The sequence below is a fragment of the Neophocaena asiaeorientalis genome, unplaced genomic scaffold (assembly GCF_003031525.2).
Source record: "Neophocaena asiaeorientalis asiaeorientalis breed wild unplaced genomic scaffold, Neophocaena_asiaeorientalis_V1.1 scaffold217, whole genome shotgun sequence".
NCBI classification, from domain to species: Eukaryota; Metazoa; Chordata; class Mammalia; order Artiodactyla; family Phocoenidae; genus Neophocaena; species Neophocaena asiaeorientalis.
The window spans coordinates 7,338,207-7,360,204 of NW_020172293.1; the positions used below are offsets into that span (position 1 = coordinate 7,338,207).

General features: G+C 36.5%; 1 protein-coding gene across 2 annotated transcripts in view; it reads right to left on the reverse strand.

Moving 5' to 3' along the window:
* Positions 1-15,899, reverse strand: part of ARL5B (ARF like GTPase 5B) — a 29,124-nt gene extending 13,225 nt beyond the window's left edge. For both annotated transcript variants that reach the window (XM_024766216.1, XM_024766209.1), the window contains exons 1-3: positions 15,593-15,899; positions 3,554-3,614; positions 1,851-1,998 (exon numbers count right to left, since the gene is read on the reverse strand). In XM_024766216.1, the coding sequence (XP_024621984.1) occupies positions 1,851-1,998; positions 3,554-3,614; positions 15,593-15,641 (258 nt within the window). In that variant the 5' untranslated portion in view covers positions 15,642-15,899. The remainder of the gene's footprint in view (positions 1-1,850; positions 1,999-3,553; positions 3,615-15,592) is intronic.
* Between the last annotated feature and the right edge of the window lie 6,099 nt (positions 15,900-21,998).

Here is a 21,998-nt window from a genome sequence, read left to right on the forward strand (position 1 = left end):
CCAGAAACAAAAAAAAAAAAAAAAAAAAAAAGCATCTTTGTTAAGAAAAATAAGAAGATACAATGAGAAAGGGCCCCTAAATTGAACATTTTATGCAGAAGAAAAAGTTAAGAAATGAGATTAAATGGTTTTGAGGGTTATAGAAGAGGAGTGAGTAAAATAAACAGACAGGAAGGGTAGAATCAGATTGTTCAAATGACTACAATTTGGGAAAGAGACAACTCGAGTAACCTGAATATAAACTAACAAGGGCTTAGAAAGAGATACAAGGAAAGAAAATAGAGGGGATAAATATAAGAAACATGGCAAAGTCAGAATAGACAGAATATGGGGAAGTAACTCTGTAAGTTAATGAGAGGAAGATGTCAGAAATTAGTCAACAACTGTAACTTGCTGTATTAAAAGGGAGACTTTTCAGCTTTTGGATGATGCCTCCATGCAAAGAATTTAAGAAGCGAGATAAGTAGGGTGAACAAAGTGGTCGGAGAAACACCACATAGATAAGATCCCTACCTGGAATCTAAGACTGCAAATGCTATGTGCCATGCTGGTGTGCTACATGAAAGGTCAAAGGATCTTTGTAGTAATTTTGATATTCTTGTAGAAATAGTTTATAAGAACATTTCATATAAATGGCATCACTAACAATGTATGTCTTTCTGGACCCATGTGAAATCTTCTAGAGTGTTGACAATTTCAAAAAACTACCATTTAGTAATGCTATCAATATACAGGGATCAGTTAGAACCAACTTTGACCTATTCACCAAAGATAACTGGTCTTTTCACACTTGGGGTTAATTCTGAGCTCTGAAAAAATAACAACAGCTATGCTAAAATGTTGTTCTTCCCTCACTCTCTAACACATTTTAGTTTCAGAATGTTATTTTACTGTAGAAATATATATTAAACTAACCTATAACCATAAATATTAGCTTACCAACCTATCCTCCCCCGCAAATAGAAAAACAATTAAGTGCGGCCACAGCTGCTGCTTATCTATGATATGCCGTCTGGTTTGACCAGTCAAACACTGCACTGGAACATATACACACATACACATAGGCTATTACAATGTAAATCTAGAGGAATGCATGTTTTTTTATTTTAAAAGGCAACTTATTCACCAAAAATTCCTTGCATCAACACTTCCACCTCCTCTGCAATCCCCCTCAAAAAAAACAACCTCAAATTTTAAGAGGTTTCATTATAGAAAAAGTAATTGGCTTGGTACCTCTTTGTAAAGAAAAATTAGGAATGCAATTGTGCATTAGTATTCCTGAAGATAAACCTCTCTCAATAGCACTGCATGGTTTAAAAAAAAAAACTGAGAAGAAATAAAAACAGATATAGAAGATATTCCAGATTTGTTCCTCGGGTTGACTCCAATGATGAAAATAAGTGACAAAGAATGCTAGGGGGATGGCTTGCAAATCATTTGCTTTTTAACTATAATCTCACCAAAAATTTGAATGTGCAATTCATGTTATTTGAAAATCCTATATTAAATTATGCTTAAAATATTTTATTCCTCCTCTAACTAGGGCCTCTTATAAAGTTGGGAAAGGTTATATAATTTATCTTAGTGTCTGCTTTCTCCAACAATGGAGATATTATAGTATTGCCCTGAGGATGAATTGAGAGAGCCTGACAACAGTAAGCACTCCACTAATAATAGCTCCCATTACTCTTCAGACTTGCCTTTTTTCTTTTATTTGAAAACCTCAAATTCCTTACAAAAAACGATCTTATTAAAAGGGAACTGTCACTATGCCTTATGTACAGCCTATCTGTCTTCTGGGTTTACCCGTTAATTCTTTTCATTCAGATTCCGAAGTAACTTTAGTATACCTCTGTGTTTGAGTAATACGTGTTCCAGGATGATCGCAGTGACTCTTGACCACCAATATCCCACATAAGAAAATGAGTGTTCTTCACAACTATTTCTTCAACATTGCTTCCTATGGTTGGAGATGTATGAACCACTTCATTCATTAAGCTGTTAAAAGACAGACACCATAAAAGCTCTTTTGTAAATCTTGAGAACCTGAAGCAAGTTTTATCTCTGTATTTTTATATGAATCAACCTTCCTTACCTGCACCAATGATGGTAATCACTAGCAACAAAACTAGAACCTTGGAGAACATTTGTGCAGACAAATACCTAGACAAAGAACAACTCCTGAAGAAAGGCAGTTTTTTTGTTCTTTTAATGGAATAAACTACAGGCTTGATCTGGACAGAAGGGAACTGTGTGGTGTGAGTTTGCATTTTTGTGGCCAAAATGCCAATAACCCCATGCCCTGTTATTGGTTAGAGCAGAACCAATCCCCCATCCTGAAAGAGCAAGTTTCCAGGGTACTGTGTCATCAACACTTGCAAAGTAGTAACCACTGAATAGTAGGCTATCATTTTAAAGACTGTCTATGTGAGAAAAGACACTTAGCTCAACCATAAAAATCAGTGCATGCCTATTAACGAAAACTACAGTCTATGGGCAAATGAAAAGTTATTTAGAACACTGATGCTCATATCACATGTATTATCATACTCATTGGTTAAGCTACATTAATTAATTCAACAAATACCTATTTGCCTATAACATGTCAGTACTATGTTGGAAGAAGTCTGCAACTCTCCCTTGGGTTTAATATATGTATTTTTGAAGCTGTGTGCAAAATTATTTCAACAATGATGACAGGTTTCTGAAATGTTCATTTCTAATGTCCAAAGGCTGTGTCATATTAAATTACATAATGGCCAATGAATGAATGTTTTAAAGAAAAATGAGTAGTTATTCAACTCTGAAACAACAAGCCATAAGTTTGTGGCTTTTTAGCAGAGTAGCTGAAAAAAACATTAAGCACTGCTTAAGTGAAGTATTTCTGGAGAGCTGCCAGCTGATGTACTTAAGATGAGGTGGGAAGAGATAAGAAGCACACAATGGAGCACTGTATTTCATAACTATTTGTTAAATGCCTGGGACACAGATCCATTTCCACTGTTTAACAAGGGTCATTTCACTGGCACTGAAATGCTAAAAAATTTCCTTAAAGTATTAATGTATTTCTCTGAAAGTCTCAAGCCTCTCCCTGTTGCAAGCTACCAAAGCAATATTTTCAGGGGCGATCTTCATTTCTTTTGATTTGACAAGTCTGGGTATGTTAAAGAATTCCAGAACTATTAGTCAGGAGAGTAGCAATAGCTTCCTAGATCGATATCAGTCTATTTTACATGGACTTCAGAGGGGGAAGAACTAAGCAAAATGTACTTTATTCCTTCCTTCCAGCACTAGAATGTGTGCTTCATTTATTTTTAGTTTAATATTAATTCTTTCTTTCAAGGCTGGAAAAAGATGAGTGTTTTTGACTGTAGCAAACATATGGCAGTTTACCTTACTCACTTTTTAATAAATTTTGTGTTTGGTAAAACACAAAACCATGTGTTTAAGCTTTCCCATTATATTATAATGGTGTCTCATTCTTATTAATGATACAAAATTAGCTCCAATAACAAAAATAATAAAAACTGTTTAAATAAACACCCATACTTACAATTGATAAAGAATGGTGGTTTTCCCTGCGTTATCCAGTCCCACTATAATTACTTTGTGTTCTACAAAAAGAAAGCAAACCATAAGCATTTAACACTGCTGCATACTTCAATTACATGCTTTCAACAATGATTATTAGTTAGCCCTCTAATGAGAATCATTCACTGGATATTTACTCCTGGAATAAGATACCAGAAATAAAGAGAACTTCATGATGTCAAGGCTACTTGCCTTAAGTGAGGCAATCTATTAGGACGTTCTCTATCCATCCCTTATAAAAGAATGAGGGAGATGGCTAAGAGGGAGGCACAAGAGAACTTTGTCACTTTTGCTGAATTTGGGGGGAAAAACCCAAATACTAAACTTGATGAGACATTATGACTTAAAATGTAAGTAAAAATAAGTGTTTTACACACCTGCTTGCCCTCTCTACCAATCACATTAGCTTTTTATCAAGTTGTTTTTACAGCCAGATGTTTTCCTACCTAAATGTACCAAGATTTTTTCTTTTCACTTTAAAATACAATTGAAAACATAAAATAAAGAGTTTTCCCTGTCAATAATAAGATACATAATTTCAACCAGTTTTCATTCCTTCCATTAATTTACAGATAAATAAGCAATTACTTAGTCTTCAAGGCTTTTTCAATCTGGGTTTTATAACTCTTTTGAGCAGATACTGTTTTCACTCTTTGTATACAACAAAAACCTCTTCAGTTCCCTCCTCTGGTGCCATCGGCTAAAAGTATCACTTTTTTCATAAGGATTTTTAAGGCCCATCTAATTATTCTGTTACTTGGTAGATATTTTGAAACATCCTTAGAACTCACAGGTCATCTTTTCTATATTTTAAACTATACAGAATATATTGAAGATTCCTTTTCCCCAGGACAGAATGCTTAAAAAGTTACTAGTGAAACTCAGCAGGGTATGCAAGGAAGTCACCATAAGAACCTCTGCACATAATCAACTGATTTGTAGTGTATCTGACACATTTCATACCAGATCCCTGCTGCTCTTGTTAACCTCTGATGAATATCAAAATTCTGATTATACATCTAATCAAATATCAGCTGATATTCCTAAAGTATCAATATTACATCAGTCAAAAAGAGGAGCCACAGTTCACAGACAAGTTCTTATATGACAAACCATCTTTCTATCTTCTCATGACCTGCATGCTATAGGCACTGTCTATATTAATGCAGGACAAATGACATGGTCCTCTGGAAGGGCTATTTTCACTATGGCAGGAGCTACTTTGTAAAAAAATAAATAAAACTTGTTTGCTTATTATAACTCAGTATCATTCTCTCTTTCTGACTCTTTTGATTTGTATCCCCTAATTTCTAATGGAGCCAATCGAAGTGTTGCCCTGTTTCTGTCCCTTACAGTGTAAGAATGAGAGCACTCTTACCAGTGGAGGAACAAACATTCTAAATTTTGGTGACAGCTGGAAACTCCACCCACCCACGATCTGGAGACCACGTGGTCCCAGCGGCTTGAGAAGGATGCCACTAGTATAAAGGTAATCTCAACCTGGGTGCAGATACTCCTGCTGGGAGGAGGGAATGGAAAGATAGTACCAGGTAGTACCATCATTGTTGAACTCAAGTGAACACCAGGGCCATTTTCAAACGTGCCTGCCCCTGGCTTCACATTTGTATTATAATGATGATCACAGTACTGAAGGCCTGTGATGGTAAAACTCATAAATAATACATCATTTTGAAAGATTGGTCCCCCGTTTAAACTAAGTCAGGAATGACAAACCCTGAATGTAGATAGAGTATGAATTTCATTAAAGTTTCAAATGTTTGATTAACTTAAGGTTTTTTAAGGTGACTTTTCCTCCTCATTGATAGGCAAGTCTAGGAATTAAGACAAAACACAAAATTTCAACTCTGTCTTATGATGAAGTATGGATATCTATCCTTCAGGTAAACTGAGACCTATCTTCTGATGTTAAAATTGAGTTTATATAAAAAAGTAACAGTAAAGGAACAGCTAAGTGCTTAAAAGCATGAAATAAACAGAAGTTTATTTTAAATCTTTTCTTTGAAAGCTGTCTTTAACATTATCTATACAATAAGAGTAAAGTCAAGTTCAAAGAGCATTTACTAAAAAACCAAGTACAAAATAAAAGCTATTTGTACTCTATGCACAACTGTAGTTCTTCCTTCTTTTTTCAAATGCCTCTGTTGTACTTAGCTGCTACTTGAGTATGTCAGTGACCAAAGACTTCATTCAGTTCACAAATGTTAGTAAAGTTTTTACCTCTTCAAGTAACAATGAGAAAAATATGGTAAGTGACACATATTCTCCTGTTATTGAAAATAAAATTAATGTTGCTTTAAATGTCCCCAAGTGGTGGTATCTAGATTAATCAAGTATAAAGTTTCTTGAAGGTATTATTGAATCACAGTGCTCTATCAAATGTTCACATCAATACATACCAAAAGCATAACTACGATCACACAGTAGTGCATATTACTTGATGTTAAAAGGGGGCCCTCATGCTTGAAAAACATGACACAGGGGTGCTTGTTCTGTACTGCTGTCTTTCTGGTTGGGCATAATCAACAGGCCATATACAAATCTTATCTTATGTACTGAAACACTAAAGATCAACTAAGCTATGTAACTGTCAGAGTGATTTCCTATAGAGTAGCTTTGATAAAAACAATTTCCTTTGCCTGTCATAATTAACTAAAGCAGATGTGGAAAGATGGTTTTATTATGTATCTATCTAATAGGTTAAAAAAAAAACTTTCAAAATATTATCAGTTATGGTTCAAGTCAGTCTCAAATTAAGGTGAGAAAGGCTTTATGCCAAAGGTAAAATTGTGAATTGCTGCCACTGAGAAGAACATGAACCGTTTTAACATCATTTTTATTTACAGAGCAGGAAGCAGAGATTTCCATTTCACTAAAATTGACATTTCTAAAGTTATGAGGAGAAAATTATACAATTGTATACTTTTACAACTTCAACTGCTCCTCAATATGTATATCTAAGCCATATATTCTTAACTTCCAACTCTTCAAATTACTCTCCATGAAAACAAAATATTTAGTTGACAGACTGAAACAGTTATTTCTCAGTTAACCTTAAAGAGGGCAAACTATAACATGGATAATACTAAATTCTTTATTTAGAATGGACTTCACAAATGTAATTATAGAAAATTTATTTTTTCCCAATGTTTACCAATAGCATTATTAAAAAATATATGATGTTAGAGTAATAGGCTGACCATGCTTAGGGGTAGGAATGTGTGTGTTAGGGACGGGGTGTGTACAATTTAAGATGATTTGTGGATAGCTAAATAATTTGGGGTTAAGCATTACCATAAGAATCAGAGTTATAAGGAATCCAAATGTTATAAAAGTGTCTGCACACCACGAGATGGTCACTTTGGGCATCTTATTTCACGAGAAATCTCTTCCAGGAGACCAAGCTGCACCTCTCCTCATAACAAAGGTGTGAGAAGAGTATTTCCAGTGTTACTAATGATGCATCTTCAGAGCCCAACACAAAGCAAGTTTATTTACATCAAATGAAGGAAAAGGTCCCATCACAGAGCTTTTGTTTAATTTTGACCAAGTGTTTACACATAAGTTTCTCTATTGGCTTGGCTTTGGTGTTTATTCTCTTGGATTTCCTTAAAAGCCGGCTTTACTTTTCTTTTCTTTTCTTTTTTTTTTTTAGGGAAGGCATAAAGACATGCCTTTACAGGATGAAGCTTCAAAGCAAATTAGTAAGCTCACTTGCTTGTAGACAAATACAGGTTAAATGGCTAACAAGAAAAATGATGAAAAAGGAACTTGAAAAAAAATAAGTAGAAGAAAAAAACAAGAAAAAAAAGTTTCTCCCTCTACCCAATTAAAAAAATTTTTTTTATAAACTCAGTTTGTAGTTTTAGTACAGATACCAAACAAATAGAATTTGTAGTTTTAGTACAGAATACCAAACAACGAAAACAGACTCACATGAGAAAAGCATTAGAGAAGCACTAAATATTGGCAGTGTTAATAAACTGTGAAATAATATGTTAACATTTATTTTATTATGTTAAAATTGGATATTGTTAAAATGTATGACAAAATGACTAACTTTTAATTTTGGGATATAAGATAGCCACCCAAATATCATGAAATAGGGATTGCTACCTTCTAGATACATAATACCTGCACTAAAATTGTTATATAATGAGGACAAGCCCTATGTGAACACAGAGTATGTAAACAACTATATAACTAAACAAATAAAAATGCCCTATGCCAAATCTGGTGACTTAAAATTTGAAATACTGCATTTACAGAAAATAAGTTTGCATTATTGCAATAGGTAGGTAGTAAAATGTCAGAGGATGTGATGTCACAACCTGAGACCTGAAGGCCTGGACAGCAACGAGGAGCAGTCTGCCTCTTGGAGAGAAAAGAAAGAAAAAGGAGAGCTATAAAAAACTCTGTCTTATATTATACTAATTATAGAATCATAAAATACCATAGCTTAGAAGAGACTGCAGAACGTGAGATCTACTCCTTCTCTCCCACTTCTTCATCAACAAATGTGTTACCTATATGGCAACTTTGAGGAACCCAGGTCTCCAAAAATGCACAAAACTACTGACCTGGGCCACCTTGCATATTTTACAGATAGAGAAATTACAGGCCTATGAAGTTAAAAAAAAAAAAAAAAATCAACCCAAGATGCTATTTTCAGCAAAAATACACTTCAGGAATGAAGGGGAAAAAAGACATTTTCAGATAAAAGAAAACTAAGAGAATTCATTTACCTGCAAAACCACACTACAAAAATGGTAGAGTTCTTCAGCTTGAAAGGAAATTCACAAGACGGAAATTCAAAACATGAAAAATAGTAATGTGGGTAAATATAAGAGAAAATTTTACCCTCTCTTAAAACTTTAAAGAACATGTGATCGTCTATGGCAAAAATTATAACACTGTATTGTGCAGTTTATAACATATGTAGATACAATACAAATAACATGTAAGCTGTATGGTTATAAACGACAAGGAAGGAGAGTATGCAATTACATATACAGTTTCAAGGTTCTTACACTTTACAAGTGTTACATTATTAACTCTAAGTAGACTGCAAAAAGGTAAGAACGCATGTTGCGATCCCTAGAAGAACCATAAAAATAATGTGAAAAGGAATTGCTTAGAAAGTCAATAAATAAATTAAAAAAGAATTCTTAAAAAAATTAACAGTCAACCCAAAAGAAAGTGGGAAAGGAAGAATAGAGTAATAACAAAACAAACACAGATGGGACAAACAGAAAACAAATGGTAAAACAGTATACCTTAATATTTCACCATGCCATAAATCTAAGCACACTAATAAATTGGATAAACATTCCAATTAAAAGGGAGAGAATTTCACACTAGACAAAATAAACAAGATCCCAACATATGCTCTCTATAAGAGATGCACATAAAGATATAAAATATCTAAACAAAATTAACAACCACCTTAACCTAATAAACATTTATAGAACATTGCAGACAAATGCAGGATGCACATTCTTTTCAAGCACAAATGGTATATGCACCAAAACAGACCATTTAGATGAACTATAGAAAGTCTCAATAAATTTGGGGGGAAGAAAAAAAGTAAAGCTTACGGAGCATGTTTCTGACCACAATGGAATTAAATTTGGAACCAAAAATAATCTATCAAGAAAAACAACACTCATAAATAAGCCATAGTTCAAAGAAGAAATTAAAAAGAAAAAATTTTAAAAATGTTTCCAACTGAATGAAATACAATATATTAAAATCTACGGAATAAAGCTAAGGCAGTACTTAAGAGGAACATTTACAGCCAGCTGTTTATATATGAAAGGAAAAAGAAACAAAAACAATGATGTTTATATATGAAAGGAAAAAGAAACAAAAACAATGATGTTTATATATGAAAGGAAAAAGAAACAAAAACAATGACACCCAGCTAACCCTTAAGAAGGTGGGGGGAGGGGAGTAAAGCAAACTCAAAGTAAGCAGATGGAAGGAAATAAACAACAAGAATTAGTAAATTAGAAAACAGAGAAAATTAAAATCTTTTCTTTGAAAAGATTAACAAAACAAAGATGGGACTGACACCACCTTTAAAATTTACCATGAAGTCACTGCAAGAGAAGAGAAAGTCTAGAGATGAGAATCATCTGAGTTTCAACAAAAACTCCAAAGTAATTCACTGGTAAAAAAAAGTCTTCAGTATATTATACTGGGACAAGCAGATACCCATGTAAAAAAATAATGAAGCCCAACCCCTATTCACATCATAACCTCAAAATAATCTGAGATGGCTCACAGACCTAAGCATAAAAGCTAAAGCTTCTAGATGAAAGGAACAGGACACAGAAAATAACAGCCATTAAAGAAAAATAATACAGAGAGAAATTGAGACTTCACCAAAACCAAAAACTTCCACTCAGCAAAAATCGCTATTAATAAAATGAATAGGGAAGCCACAGGATGGGGGTGGGGATGGAGGTATATTCACAAAACATATCTGACAAAAGACTCAATTCCGGGATATAGAAATAATTATAAAGAATAACTTTTTAGACCCCCCCCAAAAAAAAAACTGGCAAAGGATTTGAACATTTTGCAAAGGAAGATATACAAATGGCCAATTAGCACATGAAGAAGTGTTTAACACCCAAAAATCATCACAGAAATGCAAATTAAAACCAAAATGAGATAATAACAGTACACATCCAACAGAATAGCTAAAATTAAAATACTGGCAACGAAGCCTCAAATGTTGCTGGTGAAAGTATAAAAATGGTATAACCACTTTAGAAAACAATCTAACAGTTTCACAATATTATAACTCATCATGATGCAAATGAATAGACAACTGTGGTATATTCATGCATGGAATTACTTATAACAGATCTATGGGGAAAGCTTCCAGTGTGAAGGGCTAATATAAAAATAAATAGAAACAAACAAAAAAAAAACTAAGACACTTAGAAGACAGCATTATGAAGCAACGCCACAAGAATAAAAAAATGTAGCAAATAAAAAGTTTTTATAAATTAGAATTATGATAGCTGAAAATAGTCAATAGGATTGGAAGACAAAGGAAATATCCCAGAACTCCAAAAAAAAGAGCCAGAAAAATGGAAAAGGATAATTGATAATCAATTTAGTGCCATATGACCAATAATATTTCCAGAAAAGTAGAGGAAGAAATCCTAAATTTAAGAAAGGAAGGGAGGGAGGGATGAAGGAAGGAAAGAATTCCTACAATGGAAAAAGGTGCAACTTTGTGTTGAAAAGGTCCAATGAATGAAGACACAACAAGGCACACCTCTTTCAAATTTAAAAATACCAGGGATAAATGGAAAATTCTAATATCTACTACAAAGAGAGGGACAAAATCAGAAAAGAATGATACTGGTCTTAACAACAGCACTGGAAGCTGGAGGACAATGACAGTACCTTCAAAATTCTGAAAGAAACGTTTTCAACTTAACTATATCCAGCCCAATTATAAATCAAAAGTGAGGACAGACCAATATATCTTCAGATATTTGGAATCACAAAAAAAAATGACCACTTTGGGCAACTTTGCAGGAAATTTCTGAAGGATGTACTTCATCAAAGTAAGAGTAAAGCAAGAAAAACGTTAAGTTCTAATAAAACAGAAAAGCAAAGGAAATTTCTAGAATGATAGATAGGAAGGACAAGTCCAGAACAGCTGTGTGGCGGGCACAGAGGAAAAACAGGTCCAATTTGGAGCAGGATGGAATACTGAGAGGGTGGGTAGGAAGGATAAATCATCTGATAGGTGTGATGTGTGTAAACTGTACAGAGAACTTTTGGATGGCACGAAATGACTTAGCCAAATGTACAAAGAAAACTAAGGCAATGAGATATGATTATTTACTCTAGGGGGGAAAAAGCTGTAGAAAAAAGGGAAACATAATTACAGCACATTGTGGCTCAGTAGTAACAAAACTTTATAGTCACAAAAATGAAAAGATAGAGTGTGGATTAAGCCAAAATACTATACTGGGATAACAAATATAATGTTATATGTTGATTTATATCTCAATTCTTAAAAAAAAAAATTACAGTGTTTAAAATTTCCACATACGTATATTATCCAGAAATATGGAAGTATATGCTGGGAAAAAAGTTAAGAGATTAAAGAGAGCTGACGAACACACATCATTTTCAGACTTTAGCATTATATAACTTTTTAAAAAGAATATGTATGTGTTACTTCAATATAAACTTTTTATGTTTGAAAAACAAAACAAAAATTGAACAAAAGCTTTTGTAATGAGGATACAACAGCGAATAAGACAAAGTTCATGCCTCAAGAAGTTTATTTCTATTGAAACAGACAACAAGTAAACAAATAAACTTATCATATGATTACAGGTAGTGATAAACGTTACTCAGAAAAATAAAGGGTTAAAACATAGAGACTGAATGTTGGGGAGGTAAGAGTGGTCAGGGGAGGAAAGGGCTCTCTGAGGAGTGACATTTGATCAGAAGTCTGAACCATTTGAAGGTATGAATAAAGTGGGCTCTGGAAAACAGGGAGCAGACAGTGGTAAGTTTAAGTTTGGTGTGTTTGAAACTAGCAAAAAGAACAGAATTAAGAGCAGAATACTAACAGGAGACACCAGATGTAAGCCATCAGAAGTGAAGAACAATAACGATGACATACAAATTGGATATCAGTGCTCAAAATGATACCATGAAATTCACCAATGAGAAAGAAATGATGAGATAATGAAATTAAGTTAAAATGTCATTGTTTTTGGTTCTGAAAATGAACTACAATTAAAATCATATTCCATTCATTCTTAAGTCTGGATAAAACAAGAAATAGCTGACAGAAAAAGACCAAGGTCTGTGAAAGTTTAAAAAGAAGTTTAAAAAAAAGGAACACTCAACTTCTGAGGTGAATCTAAAGATAGATATACACGTATGTATTTTATATAGGCATAACCTCATTTTATTGCACTTCGCAGATATTTCGTTTTATACAAATTGAAGGTTTGTGGCAACCCTGTGCTATCAGATGATAGTTAGCAATTTTTAGCAATAAAGTATTTTTAAATTAAGATATGTACATTGTTTTTTAGACATAATGCTATTGCACATTTAAAGACTGCAGTATAGCCTAAACATAACGTTTATATGCACTGGGAAACCAAAAGAAATTGTGTGACTTGTTTTATTGCAATATTCGCTTTATTTTGGTAGTCTGGAACCGAACCCACAATATCTCTGAGGTATGCCTGTACAACACACATAAACAAACACAAAGCTATATACAATAATGTCTAAAAAGATGATCAGATTTGAAATTATTTCCTTCAATTGATAAGTGCATTCAAGTAATCAGTCTTCTAGCTTAAAATCAAGCAATACAAAATCCAGAGACTAAGAACATAGTTTGTAACAGCTTTATTGAGAGGATACATGCTTTTAGTATACTTATTCCCAGAAAGGTATCAAATTTATAAGAAGATGCTTGGTGCTCTAAAATACTACAGGGAAAAATGTTGGAAGAAAGATAAGGGAAAGGAGTATTTAAGGTAATATAAGCCGTCGTCAACTCTGCCTGTACATTTGAGTCATCTTGGCATTGATGCCCACAGCGCTCCACCCCATTCTGATTTAACTGATCTGAGGTGGGGCATTGGGCATACTATGCGACCAAGACTGAGTGATTAGATGTGTCACTCTAATCACTGGATTAGATGTGTCACAGTGGTAAAAATGGAAAATGCTGAGATTGTCAGGTGATACATATAGAAAGTAAAAATACAGGACTAAAGTATCAATCTGATCACATTATTCCCCTGCTTTAAAACAACATACATGACCAAACTCTAATGGCTCGGCTCCCATGGCTTGCAGTTCAACGTCTTAGTCTACACGCAAGGCCCTCTGTGATCTGGTTCTCCTAGCTACCTCTTCAACCTCATCTCCTCTAACTCCCCCACAGGCAAACTAAAATACAGCCAAACTAAACTATTTTCAGCTTCCCTCAATGCACCAAACTATTTCATTCCTCTCCCATTTGCGTATTAGTCCTTCTGCCTAGAATAACACAGAATGCCTTGTAAACACCTACTTATCGCTAAAGTCCAAGTATACCTTTTTTTGTAAAGTCTTCCAGGAACCACCTGAGAAAAAATTAATCACTTCCTTCTTGTTGACCATCACCATGCTTTTATACATACCTGTGAAATAATTTACCATGCTACATCTTTTTTTCCCCAATCTGTCTCATTTACTGTTTCTTGAGTACTTTGAGAGCAAGTTATATGTAACTTTTCTGTATTTTAACCTTTGCGTCTCCTAGGCCTAACTCTGATGACTGGGTTATGGCCTATGACTAAATGTTAGTTGCATGAATAAATGGGAATAAAATGACAGAATAACCACTATGTAGTTCTAAATTTTCAACAAGGAAGTTAAAGGGAAAGAAAAATTCTAAACAGTAATGGGGATTTAAGAGGACTAAACAATTGTGTGACTACAAAAGTAGCCCATGAATGTCTTTCATCATCTGCCGAATTTTCCCTCTACATCTTTCACTCCCTTCTAGTCTGATTAAGAAAGCCTAAAAAAAACACCGAAACCAAAAAGATACACAACAGTAATAAAACAGAGAGGAGAGAAAAGGGAATGGGACAAGTTACACAGGGAGAACCAACAACTTTGGTAATGTTTTATTTCTTAAACTATGGGAAAAGATAAGCAGGTGATTATTAATCTTCATACTTTTAAACATGTCTTAAAAAGCTGCTTTACATAGTAAATTCATGTACCAAGGATTAGAAAATATAAACTACTGAAAAAAATGTATTAAATTTATGGATAATATCTATATGGAAAAAAAATGTATGGAGTTAAATTCTGGCCACTTTGAAATTACTTGATAAGTGCTATCTGCAGTAATTTCGTTTATACACACACATGTATATGCGTATACGTGTATATGCATATGCATATATCTATCTTTATTAACTTGTAACTTTGAAAAAGGCTATTTTAGTATTCTTATCGACCTACGGAACAAGTGACTAAAACCATTTCATTCTGTTCATAACTTCTTAAATCCAAAGAAAAAATACCGCATTAGCAGTAACAAATTGGTATCATCATAAAACACTGGCTTTTATTACGCCCGGATATTAAATGCAAAATGAAACTATTTGAGTTTTAAAACTAGTTTCAGTTACTGAGAAAACACTCTGTTAAAAGAATGCCTAAAACTTTACCTATTCCCGGCCCTTTTTATCTGGGTATTTTCTCTCTTCAGAAGCCATCACATCTCATTCACTCTGACTCAGAACAGGTTTTACAACTTCTTGGCCCTTTGGACTTGCAACTTTTAGACGTCTCAGAACCAGTTCTAGACTAATTACGGATACGCAATATCCTACATAGAACCAAAAGCATTTCGTTTTCCAACATCGAAGAAAGGAATGAAGGGTTTAGGACGAAGATTTCCAGAAACTGGTGTATCTCAATAGGACAACTCATTCCCGAGTCCTGGAAAGCAGGCGAAATCAGAGAGAACGTGAAGGCGCACTGGCTTAAAGAGCAGGGCGCAAAACAAAGCATCATTAGTAATTAAAAAAAAAAAAAAGTTGATTGCTTTCTGGGTGGACACTTATCCTGGGGCAAGACTTAGGATGCTTAATAGAGATGGAAAAGGCCCTCCAAGTGCCTCCGGGTATCATTAGGTGCTTTCCGCTTTCCTCCTCTAAAATCCCCAAATTCTTGGTTTGGATCCAGGGACACCAAATGCCCCCTTTTCTGACATTCCATTTCTCCCAACCATCACGTTGCACCTTCTTCCAGCCTAAAATAGTGAGTTTCTACCCACCTCCTCGACTAAGTCACTTCTCTGAGTCTCAGAACGTTTGTGTCCACCTAGAAACCTGTCTCCCCTCGGCTGTCCCCTTCGGCGGCTAGACCTCTGCCTCGGATTCGAGCCGTTGCGCAGCTCCATCCTTCTCACCTTGGTTACAGAAGAGGCTCCACAGTTTAGCGAAGATCAGCCCCATCATGAGCACCTGGGCGGGCCACGGGGTTCCCTCAGCAGCAGGTGCCGCTGCGCCGGGCCCCCCACCGCGGCGCTGGCCGTGGGGAACCAAGGAGAAGCCGACTGGGACCACGCGACGACAGCACTGGTTGGCGGAGAAGCCGCGATCGGCCGCTCAGCTACCCGTCAGAAAACGCCGTGCCAAGTCCCTGCCCGAGAGTCCTTTGTTCGAGTCCACTGAGCCCAACGCCGACCCGTAGTCCCTTCGGTCTGAACCCACCTACCCACCAGAGCCTCAACCAGCCTCAAGCCCCGCCTCCGCTCCGCCTCCCCTCCCGATCCCAGGACCACCCATCTCCGGAAGGACGGGGCCGGAAGTCGGCGCGCTTACGTCAGCCCAGTCCTTCGAAGTGGCGTTTCCTCAGTTTTACTTCCGGGGGGTGAGTTCCGAGCTGCCAGAGGGGTGGAAGGTGGGGGTGTGCGTGGCAGTCGCGGAGTTTCCCAGGGTGAGCATCTCGTCCTCCTGTTTAGAAGCGGTTGCTGGTTCCCTTTCTTGAGTTTCTGCTGTCTAGCAGGTGCATCCCTGGCCCCTAAACCAGGAGACAGACTGCAGTTACTCTGAGTAGCCGCCGTTTGCTGCACGGAAGTGGGGGGTGTTTTTTCTCAACTCTCACCCAGTTCAGGCTGGCGAGCAGGCTTGGGCTTGTGCCGTGATTCTTAGTTCTAGATAGAATTGATTGCGAGCCGATCCATGGAATGCCAGTAGCCACAGTTCAGCTATGTGATTAACTTAAGGTCCCCCAATTTTGCTGTTATTCGGTATTTTCTTGGATTCCTCAGTCCACAAAATAAGAAAACGTATTTTGTGAAGTGTTGATTGGAAATAACTTCCTTTAATTAAAATGGAATCCTAGGAATCGCTCTTTCCAGTCAACAAAATAGAAGAAAAAGCTACAAAGTGCAAAATAGAAACTGAAATTTCAACGAAAAAATTTGAACAACTAGGGAATTTAAAAATGCATATATATAATATTCTTTAGTAAGAACTATTGTAAACTAATTTCAGAAAATTCTTGGAATAACTGGCTGCACCTGGAATTGAATTCAATTTATTACTCGGTTAACTAAGAAGTCTGCATATATATAAGACAATTTGCCGCGTAATAGTTTCGTTTCCATTTTCTTTTCCGTGGTTAGAGTTTAACAAATTTAAAAGCTTCACAGACTAGGATGGAACCTAACAAATTCCCCTGAAACCAGTTGAAGGAGAGATATTAATTGAAAAGACTATGGACGTAAGTCAAGTGGTAGATTTGAACCCTGGCAGCGTGGCCTTTTAACACCCCAATATCGTTACCTGTACAAGTAAAAGTGTATGACTTATGATGTCCTCCCAGTGTTACGGTTCAAAGACCCTTTAAGACTTATACGCAAGGTAGTGTGCTTCAACATTCTGATACTAAATATTCTGATACTAAAGGCAAGTATGTACTAAGCCTATGAAAATTAACATTCACGACCATGTATTGGCCCATATATTTATGGGCCAATTATATGTATTATATATATAAGTTTATATTTAATGATTTTGTGTTTGTGTAAATAGAGGCTTAAAGGGACATTTCTAGTCCTAGTTTCAAGAAAAAAATGTCAAACAACTAGGGAATGAAAAAATTTTTTAAACTACGTATATCTAATATTCCTCAGAAGGAACTATTACAAACTATAGATAAAACTTCGAAGAACTGGCTACAGCTGGAATTGAATTCAATTTATTACTCAATTAAGAAACATTGCGTGCACACGTGGAACGTTCACTGTGTCTTTAGAATTCTCCATGAGTCTTTTCATGTTTCTGATTATCTTCTGATACCTTTTTGTTCTGGACTATCTTTTCAAGGATATTTGTATAGCAAGTAGTTTTGAAAAATCTAGCATCTCTCTCTGGGGCAGAGGACGGATTTATTGGCTGATCATGATAATAAAGACAATGTCTCCCACCAGAAAAATGATGAGAAGGTTTGCTAGCAGCGTTTTCAGAAAAGATTAAGGATAGGGTGGAGGGAAGCTCATGGGTGGGGCCGTGAGCTGAGTGGGTTTAGTCACTCTACCCCATGGCTCATGGGAAGGTGTGAGACTAGGGCCAAAATCGGCCCCAACAGGGCCCTCCTTGAGCTTAAGGGAGGTGAGTTCCCAGAGGGGAGGGGGGGGAAAGATCAGAGTTTGCTAAACAGGGCTCCTCTCAAGGAACCCAGCTCACTGAGTCTACAGGCATCAGCTGGCCACTGTTGCTTTGCTCTACAGGAGTCAGGGCTTCGGGAACCAGCACAAATGTTGTTACTCTGGCTGCTGCTATTGCTGTGATTAATAAACGGTTCTTTGTCTCTGGCCCAGGAGTCTCATATCTTCTGCCAGTGTCTATGATACTGTGGTAGGCTGACTTGTTTTCTAACAAATAAGGAAAACTGTAGACCCTTCACAGTTCTTGACAGTTTCAGTGACGAAGATGGAATACTGACACAACATGGCTTCCTGGAACAGGAAATACAAGAGCCTCTCCACAGTCCATTTAGTTCACTTAACATGATTTGAGGGAAGTCCTTGGATTTAATAACAGCCATATTATTCAATCCAGCAATAAATAATCCTCCACTCCATTCTCTGTCACTGAGGAGGAATTAGGGAGATGGCTGCAGGCTGAGTACTGGGAGGCAGGTTCATGACTTGATTCTTGTTATCTCTCCTTGGGGTGAGGGCTAGAGTGTCGATCTGATGGTCAGCCTCACACCCATCCGATGATTACAACCAATGCTAAGATCCACCGTGGGTTAGAGGAAAGTTCTGATCCTTTTCATCCAACAATTACAGAGATACTCACCAATGCTAAATGCAAAAAGAGGGAATTTTATGTCTGCTGTGGGCAGAAACCTTGCAAATCTATAGAACTTTGGCTGATTAGCTTGGGAGATAAGGGGAAGGCACACACATTTGTTAAGGAGGGATGGGAATAGCTTGGCCCTCTTACAGCTCAACTTCTTCTGAATTCTATCAAGCCAATCTTATATCCTTTCAGAGATGACAGTAAAAAGTCAGAGTTTTCTTGAAGTGGGTTTTGACCGTAAAGGCACTCTCTGGCCCTCTTAGTGAGAGTTCCTGAGATAGAGAAAATCCCATGGGAAATCACAGGTGAAGCACTGAATAGCATTGGGGCACTTATTGCCCTGCGTTGCATCTATGCTTTCCCCTGTCCTGGCCCCCACAGGCTGAAAGATGGGGACATAATGGGTCTTTATAAGTTTTATGAAAATCCTCTTGTCCCTCTTGCTCCTGACTGATTCTTCCAGATGAAAAGTTTGGGTGAAAGTAAAGTATCATTGGAAAGAAATATCAGTAGTTTTAGTTCCTGGAATGGGACACATTTATTTTGTGGCAATGGAAGGATAGAAAAAACAAGCACCTGGGGAGGGAGCACCTTAAACACTGGGAAGTACAGAGAAATGAAGGGACATTAATATTCTTTTGTCTTTTAGAACAGCTCCAAGACTCTTCCTCACAGAGGAAGATGCCTTAGTGCAGCTCTCCCAAACTATTGCAAGATCCTTGAATTTAACTGACTCCTGGGTTGCTATCTGATACACAGCTTTGATTGCAGTTTGATTGCTATTCTCTTAATCGTACTTCTCTGTATTGGAAATAGAAGCAAATGGCCCCAGCTTCTTCACCTCCCATGGGTATCTTTAAAATTCCATTTTAGCTCCTTTTTATTTTTGAGTCACTGGCTACAACTCTTTTCCGTTTTATTTTATGGTTCAATTTAGGTTTTAGAGCATACATCTTTAACTTATTACATGTATTAGTTTCTTATGACTTCTGTTACAAATTATTACTTGGTGGCTTAAAACAAAATAAATATATTCTCTCATGAAATGTGAAATATTTCATTGAGCTAAAGTCAAAGTGTTGGCAGGGTTACACTCCCTCCAGAAGCTCTAGAAGGGAATTTGCTTCTTTCCTCTTCCAGTTCCTGGTGGCTGCTGACGTTCCTTGACTTATGACCATGTCACTCCCGTCTTTTGCCTCCCTGGTAATACTGCATTCTCTTTTTCTATGTCAAATCTCCCTCTGCCTCTTTTTTTTTTCTGGCTGTGCCACGCAGGATCTTAGTTCCCTGAACAGGGATCAAACCCGTGCCCCCTACAGTGGAAGCGTGGAGTCTTAACCACTGGACTGCCAGGGAAGTCCCCCTCTGCCTCTTTCTTATAAGGACACTTGTGACACCCAGATTATCTCAGATCTCCTCATATCAAAATCCTTAATCACATCTGCTGAGTCTTTGCCGTAAAAGGTAATGAATGTTCACAGGCTCTAGAGTTTAAGACTTTTATCTTTGGGGGCCATTATCCAGCCTACATCGCAGACTGCTTTCAAGTGGTATTATAACAGTTCACGTATAGAATAAGAACTTTACAATGTTATATTTCCATTTCTCCCAATTGGCTTTTGTGCTATTATTGTTATACATTTTACTTTCACCTATGTTCAAAATCCTTCATCACATTGTTACTGATTTTTCTTTAAACAATTACCTTTGAGGATTTAAATAAGAAAAATATCTTTATGTATACTCACATAGTTTCCATTTTTAGTGCTCTTCAATTCTTTGACAGATCTAGATTTGCAACTGGTATCATTCTCCTTCTGGTTGAAAGACTTCCTTCAATATTTATTTAGTGCAGGTATGCTGTTGATTAATTCTTTCAGCTTTTGTGTGTCTGACAAATTCTCTGTTTCACCTCGTTTTCTGAAAGATAATTATTCTGGCTAAAGAATTCTAGATTAACCATTTTTTTCTTTCAGTACTTTAGTAATGTTGCGCTGTCGTCTCCAGTATTGCATTTTAAAATTTTTGAGGGAATTTCCTTGCAGTCCAGTGGTTAGGACTCTGTGCTCTCACTGCTAGGGCTTGGGTCCAATCCCTGGTCTGGGAACTAAGATCCCATAAGACGTGGGGAAAGGCCAAAAAAGTAAATAAATAAAGTTTTGAAACATTTATATATTGTAACATAATTGCCACTGTGGCAATATTTAGCACCTCTATCATGTTATATAATCATAATATTATTGTCTGTATTCATTATACTGTGCATTAGATCTCTATGGCTTATGTACTACTAAGTTTGTACGCTTAAACAACATCAAACTATTCCCCTATCCTCTGGTAACCATGATTTTACTGTTTCTTTAAAAGTTTGACTTTTTTAGATTCTATATGTAAATGATACCGCACAATACTTGTCTTTGTCTATCTGGCTTATCTCACTTAGCATAACGTTGTCTTGTACTGTTTTGGAAAAAAACTCTGTGGTCATCTTTGTCTTTGTTACTTTATTTTTGTAATGTGCCTTTTTATCCTTACGGTTTATTTAAAGATTTTCTTTTTTTCACTGCTTTTAAGCAATTTGATTATGATGTGTCATGCTTCCTGTGCTTGGTGTTCACTGAGCCTCTCAGATCTGTGGAGTTATACATTTCATCATACTTAGAAAAATAGTTAGGAACCCACATGCATGTATATTATGTCATTTGAAGTTGTTCTATGGCTCACAGAAATCCTGAATTTTTTTTCCCCCCCACAGAATCTTTTCTGTATCTTTCTTCCTGGGTGGTTTCTCTTTACTATTAGGTTTATGAATCTTTTCTTCTGTGATTGCTAACTTACTGTTTCTCTTAGCCAGTGCATTTTTTCTTCTCAGACATTTTCATTTCTGGAACGTTGATTTGAGTGCTGTCATATCTTCTATGTCTCCACTTAACATGTTCAATCTTTCCTCTAGATTCTTGAATATATGGAATACAGTTGTAGTAATTTTTTTGTCCTGTCTACCAATGTTATCATCTGTCATGACTGGGGTCATTTTGACTGATTGATTTTTATCCCATTACATTAGTATATTGTATTTTCCTCTTTCTTTGCATGATTTGCAACTTTTTATTTTTTTGGTTGTGCTGCACAGCATGTGGGATCTTACTTCCCAGATCAGGGATCGAACCTGTGTCCCCTGCAGTGGAAGTGCAGAGTCCTAACCACTGGACTGCCAGGGAATTCCCCTGCAACTTTTTTTTTTTTTTTTTAAATTTTTGCTGTGTTGGGTCTTCGTTTCCGTGCGAGGGCTTTCTCTAGTTGTGGCAAGCGGGATCCACTCCATCGCGGTGCGCTGGCGTCTCACTATTGCGGCCTCTCGTTGCGGAGCACAGGCTCCAGACGCGCAGGCTCAGTAGTTGTGGCTCATGGGCCTAGTTGCTCTGCAGCATGTGGGATCTTCCCAGACCAGGGCTCGAACCTGTGTCCCCTGCATTAGCAGGCAGATTCTCAACCACTGCG